Here is an 11,573-nt window from a genome sequence, read left to right as displayed (position 1 = left end):
GGAGCTTGCTTTGGTCTCCAAGTTGCTAAGAAACTGAGCCCCAAAGCCAGGGTGTGTGGGGCCAGATCCTGCACTCTTTCTAAGGCCCCATGCCTTCCAGTTATCTCCTGTTCCCTGAATCTTTGTGAATGTCATTATCCTTGCCTTATCTGTCCTCAGACCGAACAAGTCCTGCCCAGATTCACTGTCTTCTCTCCTGTATTATATCAGTTCTCTGTGACATGTAGCTCTTGAGGGTGACAACAGAGTGGTTTTGCAATTCATTCCCATGAAAGAGCAAAACTCACAACCCCTGACACCATTCGATTTGAGTTTCTTGTAGTAAGGTGGGTACCTTGAAGAAAAAAATGTTGAGAATTGTTAAAAAGGGCTATGTCCAGTAAAAGTTGGTATTTGCTATAATGAAAACTACCTGAAGGTCTTACATTTGCAGAAACATTTTTCTCTTGGTTCAAAGCATTTTACAGTCATTGACCTATTTTTGTATTACATAGACTCATTATTTTTGTCTTAATATCTTCAAATAGAATCATACCAGGTGTGTCTGTACACATTCAAACACTAGACAGAAAAATGCCCCCCCATCTTTCTTCTAGCAAACTTTATATAGCAATATTTGAATTAGTCTAAAACAGATAAAGCAGACAATAATTAGAACAGCTTTCCAGTTATAAAAAAAAAAAGATTTATGGCTGATAGTCTATTATATTTAAGATCTCTGCAAATTATATCATATTTAAAGTTCTCAGTTAAAAGAGCAACTAATTTTAAAAGGACAATCAATATACAGCTTTTTAGAAACACCTTTATATCATAGGGCACAGAATATTTATACCCAATCATTAGGTGTCCTGTAGTAACATGCCTGATTGAATTTTCATTCTCCATCCAGATGTTTGTATATCTTGGAGTTAAGTCCTTAAGTCACTTCAGAGAGATAAAGCCTAATCCTCTTTTGAAAGACTCTTAGGGAAATGGAGTCCTTAATCTCCTTTGCTGATTTGTTTTAGTGTTTACCAACTCTTATTTTCATATTTAATCTAAATCCCTCATGCTTTAATTTGAGCCCATTTCTGAGAATTGTCTTCAGTTGGAGAACAGGAACTAACAGGACAACAGCCTCTTGGAGAGAGGTCTTTATATATTAGTGAAATTCCTTGCTAATCTTCTGGTTTTACTTCTCTTTCAGTTAAATAATTCTGTTGCCCCAGCAGTAAGTCAAATAATTATGTGACTGGAGACACAGCTACAAACAGTATTAATCATAAGAGTCACATGACAAATGCATGTCTCAGGAACTCAAAGAAAATATCATTTTTTAGTACAGAATTCAGAGAGCAAGAACTTCAATAGTCTATGAGAAAGGCACATTAAGAACTACCATCTCAGTCTACAGCATGTTCAGATCTCATCTGAACGTGCCTGATCTCATCTGATCTCCGAAGCTAAACATGGTCGGGCCTGGTTAGTACTTGGATGGGAGACCACCTAGGAATATCAGATGCTATAGGCATTAAAAAAACTACTATCTCAGCTTCATTGCCTTAACTTTTCCACATTGGTCTGATGCTATAACCCTTTAATCATCTTTGTGGTTTCCCACTGAAACCTCTCCAAGTTCCCCACACATCAGTGGATCCCAGAACTGTAAGAGATATTCATGTTAGAGAATGATAATGGCCTGCTTGTTCTTGCCGACCACATGTCTGTTTATACAGTATGGTGATTGTTTCTTGAGCAAATAAAAACAAAGACAGTGGTAAGCTGCTTTCTCACTGTCAGCTCACAACCTACAACACACTTAGGATTTTTCAAGTAATCGTTATTATACTGTACTGGCCTGGCTCTTATCTATTTTGTGTCTGTATGTTTTTCCTAGCTAGATATAGTCCTGTACTTTTTACTATTTTAATCATTCATCTAATATTTGAGATTTGTACTTTTTTCAGGTGACCTTAATTCAGATTCCTTTCTCTAAGCTTAAGTTTCTGGTTATTAGGCCCAGTTTTGGAGCACAATCTATGTATTCTTTACTACACTATTGATTCCTGTCCTCTGCCTCTCCCCCCACCCCCTATATCAAACTACATTGACAATGACTATTACTGGGCAGGCTATTTCCTGCTCAGAAATGGATTTTCTAATCATGCTTAAGTAATAGGAATAGTACCAGGAAACACTGCTTTTGTGAACACTTGCTCTTCTATTAAGACACAACTTAGAACACTTAAAATACCTGCCTAATATTTTTTTGGCTTTGAATATTGATCATTACAAATCTCAGTGTGTTTTGTATTATTAAGAAACTAATAACTTTTTCTGTCTTCTTTCTTTCTGATTTTTGTTTCCTGGAAACATAAAATAACAATAAAACAAACATGGAAAGTTTTATCCTATCTGAGAAATAGTTTCAGGAAGGATTGACTCTACAAATCTGCTACAAACTTCAGTGATCTGATTATACATCATCAATAAGCAACTGTTATAAGAAGGATATATAGTGTTGATTTCTGATTCTCTGTCAACTGAACTGAAAAGAATTAATGGATGCATCTATCTGAACAGGATTTAATTTGAATGTGTAATTAGTCATAGATTATAGCTCAAAAAAATTGTATGCACTTAAAAGGAAAGCTTCTGTGAATTTTTTGAGCCTTGGGAAGATTGTGTGTACTATACAATATATAAAATAACTTCATTTTTGCATATTAGAAATAAATTGTGAGTAATCAGATGCCTATTAAGACACAAGAATTGAAGTAAAACTATATTTGGTTATAAATAATAGGTCAAATGTTTCAGAATGGAAATAATGAGTTTTGACATATTTCCAGATGACTGAAATTAGCCACTATTCTCCTCAGGTTGTTAGTGTCCAAGCTTCCTTAGTGTTATGGATGATATATATTTTTTTCTTTAACAAAGTATAGTCGGGTGGCTTGGTATTACTTTATATAAAGATAAAAATATGACCTAGAAATTATGAAAATGTCACATAAGCGAGTTGTACATCTGTGCCTTCACTCAGGATTCTGCTTTAATGACACTTCATGGCACTTTTTGTAAACCTTGAAGAGTTTCAAGCTGTGAATAGTTTGAAAAGTAGAAATTCAGAAGTTATTGGGCTTTGGGACTTTAACGAGGTGATGAGTCCTACAAATCAGTTTATTATGATGTTTGAGCAAATTAGCTTTGAGACTTAAATTTTAAAATGTCAATCACTGCTGCCAGGATTGACTTGTGTACTTGACAGCCCAAATATCTGGACTTAGCATTATATGTCATGCAATTGCATGGCCCAAGCCTAATTTGAGACTGGTTAACTCATTTTATAGTGGGAGCCTTTCTTTACCCAGCGTGAGCATTCAGAGCCTCACCCACCTTACTTAAGGTCTTTGATTTCTTTCTGTCTTGGTCTTGTTCCATCAATATTTGTATTTTGGAAGAACTGATTTTTCATAAAAGTTTAACCTTGATTCTGGGTGTCTTCATCTCCACGCATGAACTATTTAGTCATACACTGAATTCTGACCATTTCTTTTTGTTCCCTTTTGGTTCATCCTGTTGCCTGATTTCTCTCCTGTTTCTCCCACAGAAGAGCCTCCCTGCTCCCTGAATCCCCTGGGAAAGTACCTCTTGAGCATTCCTGGTTCTCCACTCTGAAGCTGCATTGGTAGCCTGGCACCGAGCCGGTGTTGTCTTGTGAAGGGCACTCCTGTTTACACGATTTGTAGAGAATGCAGAGCTCAGGTATGATGTACAGCAGCAGGAAAACCCATGCATTGGTGACCAGGGCAATGCAGATGACAGGGTCATCCCACTGCGGCTGATGCTGGAGCTGTGGGTTGCCTTTCAAGAGCATAGAGATCCATGCCACCCAGATAATGATGGAGATGAGCATGGTGACAAAGATGAGCCTTCCATGCTGTTTCCAGTTCTCACACGGGCCACATAAGGTGGTTTTGGAGACGAAGAATGTTAGGGCCATCAGGAAAAAAACGTAGACCAGGAGTACAACAAAGTCCACATTGAGCTGACAGGGTGTCATGTGTACAAACATCATACCTCTGGTCATCATGAGAGTCACATACTCAATGGCAATGATCGTCTGCAACAGGCTGAAACCAATAGCAATGCACAGAACTTTTTTCCAAGAGAAGGAGACTCTATCTCGGACGAGCTTCACCAGGTTGCAGGCATGAGCCAAGAGGCATGAGAAACAGAGAGCAAAGAGAACCCCAAAGAGAAAGTAACGTACAGGGGCAGTTTGCTGATTGAGCTGGATAATGAAGGCAAAAGCAAGGCCAAAGAGCCCCAGCACACTCAGGAGGAAGAGGAACTGGGTGGGGAGGACATTCCACACGCCACAGTCTCGAACCTTTCGCATGAGGAAGAGAAATGCCAAGAGCAGAATAATTGTAACCACTATGCCAATTATTGCCAGGCACTCCAGGACAATGCCCCATGGCCCCTCTGTGTCACAGAGGAAATAATAGTCCCCAGTGGACTCGACACAGTCCTCATACATGATGACTGTAGGTGGACCTCACGAGAATGGACGTCTGTTCCCCTGCAGGAAAAAGATGTGACAAACGTATGACTTTACATCTATTCTCAAGAATGCCCGTCAAGGTATTTGCAGGGCACTATAATACCTCTCAGTTCTAAATGGAGACACCTGGACAAACTGAACAAAATAGCTCAAAGCTATCAAACCCTCAAAACTATCCTAGCTCCTTCCTGTTGGAAAAAGCAGAATAGTCTCTGCTTGGGGGCTCCAAATAATTCATTCATTTCCATGTCACAATTTCCGCAAAGGCTTTTTGAAGCCTAATGCAGAATCTTTTTTCATAAAATGGGGGTGTGAAACGAGGTTTGCGAGATTGATGAGATTCCAGTTATATCAGGCTCCAGAACAAGGGCTGTCAACATTAATGGATCGTTAAATCATTTAAGACACTGATGCACTGCTTCAAGTAGACAGGCAGGCGATTTTCCCCAGTAATTCTAATGACTGTTCCTTCTTTTAATTCAAGTCAATTCAGTGCAACATGTTACTGTAAAATACCTACTAATTGTTCATCAAAGAGTTATACAAAATAGTCCTTGCCTTTTAAACAACTTTTTGGACAGTTTCACACCAAAATCTATGTCTAGGGGTTGCCTAGGAAAAAATTCCACATATTCATTTGGAAAAAAGTACCTTGCAATGGCATACTCCTAGCTCTATTCCTCTTCAGTTATTTCCAAGCCAGATGGATGGAGTGACCCAGGTTTATACCTGAGGGCATGGCCCCTTCATCTTAACTTACCTTCCCTGTGTCCACTCTGGAAGCTGAGGCTGTGGTGGCTGTGAGGTTGTAACTGCCAATGAGTAAGAAGGAGACAATCTCAGCTTCTTTATTCTCTCCTCGAATGGGCGGAAGGACTGGAGGCCCTCACTCAGATTCCCGCAGTGCCTATAAAAAGAACCGGAAGGTCAGAAAGACACACCTATTCCAGTTTCACAGCAACTTTTCTACAGAGATTTCTTTGGTGAGGACAATTATTTTCCATTCTACTGCTACCTAGAGGCACCTTGGCCTTAGGGAGGTCCGAAGGGGGTGTGCATTTAGGAGAGACTGTTTCGTCCCTTTATACTCCAACATGTTCTGGAAGCTGTGAGAGGTCCTCAGTTGGCTTTACGTAAGGACGTTTCATTCTGCTTTTGCCTCACCCTCCTAAAAAGCCATGTCCAGAGTTTTTCCAACATTTTGATTTTAATCATAAGATCCAAAGGAGCACCCATTCAACAAAGGAGTAAGACTTTTACTGGGCCATAAAGAAGGGTATGTACATTAAAAGAGCCAGTGGTTGGCAAAATTGTGAATTAGAAGAAATTTGTCTTCCGTACTCTACGACTCTCTTTTCCTCTCTTTTGGAAGCCTTTCTTCAGGCCTTGGATGTCCATCAAGTATGGGCTTTGGTGTCATTATCCTCTGTCCTTCTTCTCCTCATCCCCATCGGAATGAACTTGTCTGGGTCTCATTCCATTGGGTCATTCTTTGGGCCTAAGATAGAACTCAGAATTGAAAGTTACTAGCTGACAGTGGTATAGCATATTCCTTTTCTCCTGTGAGATATAATAGAGCACACAATTCCGTGTCCTCCCTATACTGACTGTGGGTCTCGCCCCACCCTTACATGCCTTCCCCTCCGCCCCCCAAATTACTCTTTGATTCTTTTCGTGGATATTGCATTTTAACAGAGGACATCTGAAGACTCCAAATCGGTACCTGTTAGTCTGGTTTCAAGTCACTTTGCGATCTGATTCTATTTTTCTTATCCATCCGTATTTCTCTCCTGGCCCTGAGGTTTATCTGGGTTGGTTTTCCCACTGCCTCACAAAGAAACAAGCTCCTGTCTGCTTGCCTTCTCTTAGGTGTTGTTCCTGACCTGAACCGCATTTGCTTTATTCCTATTTATCCTTTGCACTTTATTCTCATTGATTCTGTTTCCTACCCAAGTGCTTTCCTTGCCTCTGAGATCCAGCTCATGTTATCTCCTCTATAAGCTTTCCCGCCTTCTCTGATCACTTGAGCCCTTGTTCATCAACTCTCACAATGAACTCAACAACACGTAGGGTCCATGCTGTTCAAAATTACGGAAACCATATTTTCTGCCTATATTATTTGCATTAATTTATTAATAAGTAAAATAATAAGTAATTTTAAAAATAATAAGTAAATGTATTAATTTATTTTATCTGTATTAGTCTCATCCCCTCGATTAGATTTACAGCTGCTTGGGGGTCAGGTTCCACATTTTATGCCACCCTCATAGCATGGGGCCCCGAGTGAAGCACCTCCTAAGTGGTGGACGGAATGTTTAATTGAAGGATTCTGATGATTGAATTCTGGGCCTTGTGAAGGTTCTTTGCAGCAGTGTGGTTTACCAACAGATGCAAGTAAACCATCTGCAAGTAAGTCAGGACCTTAACAAACCCCAGACAAAGTCATTCTGTCATGGGGTTCTATCTTTAGGATGCCCTGACTTTAAAAAGCCATTCCTTTTCCTTTGAGAAAAGAATATTCTAGGGAGAAGAGTCCTCTCTTTGCTTACTTTAGGGTAATTGGGGTCACACTGAAGCTGCTAAAGCAAATCTAAAGTTTACATTGAAAGATAAAGGGATTTTCTAGATGATGAAATGTGACATTCATGAGAATTCACTCAAAAAGCGCAGTGAGTGGTTAAATTGCTGTCAGTAGAACGACAGAGGATTTCCCATTTAATTCTTCCAAGGGAATTATTTTGGTGACCCCTTCCCTCCTGCCCCTCCCCCGCCTTCTAGCTTGTTAGTCATGGTCATTCCTCCCTGTTGACAGTCCGCTGACCTTGTCTTTTTAGGAGAGTCCTCTTGACCCCAGATGGCTCTGAGGCAGGTGAATTAATGGGTTAATGACTACAAAGCCCTTTGAGCAACTTAGATAAAAGAACTTGTCTCAGGTACTAATTATTGTTATTTAAAAATCTGGGGTTATGGAATTAACCCATCTGCTGCCAGGCCTACGCTCATCTGCCTCACTCACACCTCATTCCTTTGGCTTTTATGTGGCAAGGACATCACACCAAACAGTTCAGATATGACTTTGATGAATCAAAGTATATTGATTACCGAGTCCATTAAAAATGGAGATAAAACAGTCAACAGGTCAAATGCCCTTTTTTGAAACACCCATTTGTGTTATTTCTTTCTTTCAGAAACAGAGCTGGAGGAAATGTGAGAGGTCACCTAGTCTAACCCTTCCATTAATGATTAATAATAAGGAAGCTAACACTGTAACATGAGGAATTAAGTAGTAAGGAAGCAGAGGCCCAGAGAGATGGAGGAATGACTATACCTAAGGTATGGAGTGGTAGAGGAGACAGCCAGGGTTGTCTCACTCCTGGCCACATCGTTGCTGCCATACCAGGCGACCTTTCGTGATACGTCCCATCTCAGGAGGACAGGCCCCAAAAGAGAGAAGCCCTTAGAGATGACATGTGGGTTGTGATCAGAAAAAAAAAAAAAAAAAGTATGAGAGTACATCAGATATTCTTCATTCTGCAGCAAATCCTGCAGCTGCCATGACTGGCCGTGTGAGAGGGTTGTGTTGGCAGGAATAGATCATTTGTTCTCTTGCTCACTGGCATTTCTGAGGCTGCCTTCGTGGGGGTGCAATCAGTGCAGTTGTTCAGAGCTCTCCACTTGGAAGAGTTTTGTGATTGGAGTTTAATTCTCTGTGGTCACCGTCTTGAAATTCTTAATGATTTTATCTTTGAATTTGTGTTTTGTAAGTGAGGTCATGTGGGACAATGAAGCATGTGTTGGAAGCTTAGAGCTTTGGCTCACATGTGATGGTGCCTCCCATTGCCTCCCTGCCTCCCTGGGACAAGCTCTCAGCCGCTTACTCCATGCCACCACATAGTGCTCTGGGTTACCCAGCCTCCCCATTTTGGCCCCTGTCCCATGACGGCTGCCACACTCCACCTGGCGTCATCTGTCTACCATGGGTTGGGTGGTGGCCCTTTGGAAAGATGGGATTGACTACCACTTCTAGGCAGGGTGCCACATTTTCATTTGCACTGGGCCTGTAAATTATGTAGCTGGCCCTGGGCACTTCATTCAATTTTTTGGTATATGATGGGTAATTCGATCAGTATTATATCAGGATATTAACATTATACAGTTGAATCGTATATTAACATAATGTAGAGTTGGTTGGAAAAAACCTCTGTGTTTTATCTGGATCAGCAAATTGTCAGGACTCTCAACTGGATGTCATTTATGAATGTTCGGGGTATTTTTTGGAAGGGAAGTTATCTGATATTTTTTCCAGTTTGTGACTATTGTAACATTTTAATTGAATTAGTATACATTGCTCTTTATATTGGGCTGTTTTATCATTATTAGAAGAAAGCAAATAATGTGGAAAATATACAGGTATGTTCAAATTCAACTGCTGGATCTGGAAGTGTAGATATGACAATATTGAGAAAAATGTTGACTAATAAAATTTTTTATTTTATTTGACCTGCATTATGAAAAGGAAAAATAGATGTAGGACCTTATAATAAATATTATATAAATGTGATTTACTAAAATATGCAAAGCTTTAAAAAATGATAGATGACATATGATTTATAATGAAACTTTTACAAATGAAAACAAAATCTTCAAAATTAAAAACAAACCTGGGGAAACAACATGATGTCAGTAAGTCCCTCATATGTTTCCAAAAAAGAATACATAAATGTATCAATAATTTCTAAGTTGTCATCTACTATTAATAAAAAAAAACTTTATAACATTCTATTTCCCAGTATATTAGGTACAAAAGATGAAATGGGTCACACAGCTGCTAAGTAATCTTTTAGGTTGAACGAAATGGCACATACGATTTTGATGATAAAATGATGAATCAGTTGATAAATTTAAAATTATACCTCTTAGTATACCATAATATCAAATCTGTACTATTGCAGAACATAGAAAAGCAACTTTTAAAATTCAAGTATGATTGATGTACAATATTATATTAGTTTCTGATGTACGGCATAGTGATTTGACATTTATATTTCTTATGTGATCACCACAATAAGCCTAGTAACCATCTGCAACATAAAAGTTATTATGATAATGTTGACTATTTCCCCTATGCTGTATGTTACATCCCCACAACTTATTTGAGAAGCAATTTTTAACACGATTATAGTTTGATATAGATTTTGTGATTCAACTTGATAGAAGCATTGATGTTGTAAGTTGTCAATACCTATAGTTAGATCAGATATGGGTGATAAAATTTTATAGAACATATTTTTGTTGTTTAACTTTACTCACAACTAGATTAGATATAATCTCAGAGTTAGAAAAGTGTATTTTTGATTCAATATTATTTGAACTGGAAAAATCATAAAGGGATTATAAGCTTGGACAACAAATACAACCAGAAAATATGGCAGTTATTAAAAATTGTTCCAAATGGTTAATGACAATGGTTTATTCATCATGAAACTTTGACACTTAAAGAAATTTTACTTGAAACTCATGGATTTATTGAAATCAACTAAGCTGTGAATGAGCAAAACTTTTTGAAATATTTTGTTCAGATGTTGGAGCTGACCATATCCGCTTACTATACCTGGTGAAATTCCTGGTTGCCATAAGGTAAAATACTAAGCTAAGCATGGTACAAAAACTCAGAAATAAGATTTGGATTTTTTGAATTCAAAACTATCTCATTTGGCAAATATTTTTGGACATAGTATTTGGATACTAAAGTGCATATTTAGATGATTTTTAGGCATTTAGGGAGAAAACTGTGATATACTTTATATGTCAAGCACACTAAAGGGTTCCAAAAGACATGACAGTTTTAAAAAAATGGCTGTAATTATCTGACATTCTTCCCATTAAAAGATGGGGTTGAATTCCTCTCCACTTGAATCTGGGCTGGCCTTAGTGACTTCACTCTTGTAGCCCATAAAACGTGGTGGAAGTGATGATACATAGATTCCAAGACTAGATCAAAACACGCCTTATAGCTTCTGTTTTTGGTCTCTTGGAATACTTGGTCTCCAGATGCTTTCTCCTGAGACACAGCTGCCATGCTCTGAGAACCCCAAGCCACACACCACATGTAGGTTCTCTGGTCAACAGCACCAGCTGAGCCCAGCCTCCCAGCTATCCTCGCAAAAGCACCAGATATGGCAGTGAAAAAGTCATTTGTGAAATGAATCCTCTTGTTCTAGCTGTTCAATTGAAACTTCACTGAACAGAATTTATGTACATGTCTATATGCGAGAATTATTTTCATTGCTCTAAGTTTTATATGAGTTAACATTTATTTCTACTCAGTTCTAAAAAGCCTAGTCAAAGCCAAAGGCACACATCTATACAGCATCAGATAATCCCAGAGGCACCAGCATTCCATTGACTTTGGATATTTATTCCAAATATCCAATATGTGTGTGTGTGTGGTGTATGCTTGTACTGGTGTTTCTGATTGTAGGTTGGGACAAAAATAAAAGGTTTGAAAAATGCTAGTCTCATCAAGTGAGGTCTGGGCTGGGCTCTGACTTGGGTTTAAGTATCAGCTGTGAATTTGATCTCTGATCTTGGACAAGTTTCTTGATCTCTCTAAACTTGAATAAATGTTTCTGCTTCCTTGCGGGTACGCTTACATAAAGGAAAAACTTTGTGATTTTCGTGACAGTTGGGTCTGGGCCGAGTTAAAGAGTTTTGACGTCAAAGTGATGGTATAATCATACCAAAGGTTAAATAAGACTTTAACCTAGGAATACTACTAATTTTAAAGGATTTTTATACCTTAAATAGTGACATAGGAACTATTGTGTTAAATTCAAATGATAAGTCTACACAGTAAAGTAGCCCATATATTTACTTTTAGAGCCTCTCTCTAGAAATATATTATTAGCATCAATTCATTCATTATTTTGTTTGTTCTTCTAATGACTTTTTTTGAACATCTATTTTGTGCCAGCTTCTGTGCTTGTGCTTGAGATAGCATTTCTAATGAGACTTAGGTCCC

At 38.5% G+C, this 11,573-nt stretch overlaps 1 protein-coding gene across 1 annotated transcript in view; it reads right to left on the bottom strand.

The window, feature by feature from the left end:
* GPRC5D (G protein-coupled receptor class C group 5 member D) overlaps positions 1–5,453 on the bottom strand; it is a 7,969-nt gene extending 2,516 nt beyond the window's left edge. Inside the window, exons 1-2 of the mRNA XM_023520895.1 lie at positions 5,313–5,453; positions 3,634–4,570 (exon numbers count right to left, since the gene is read on the bottom strand). Of these exons, the coding sequence (XP_023376663.1) occupies positions 3,634–4,528 (895 nt within the window). The 5' untranslated portion in view covers positions 4,529–4,570; positions 5,313–5,453. The remainder of the gene's footprint in view (positions 1–3,633; positions 4,571–5,312) is intronic.
* Between the last annotated feature and the right edge of the window lie 6,120 nt (positions 5,454–11,573).

This window comes from Pteropus vampyrus, unplaced genomic scaffold (genome assembly GCF_000151845.1).
Source record: "Pteropus vampyrus isolate Shadow unplaced genomic scaffold, Pvam_2.0 Scaffold283, whole genome shotgun sequence".
NCBI classification, from domain to species: Eukaryota; Metazoa; Chordata; class Mammalia; order Chiroptera; family Pteropodidae; genus Pteropus; species Pteropus vampyrus.
This window is presented reverse-complemented; position numbering and strand designations above follow the sequence as displayed.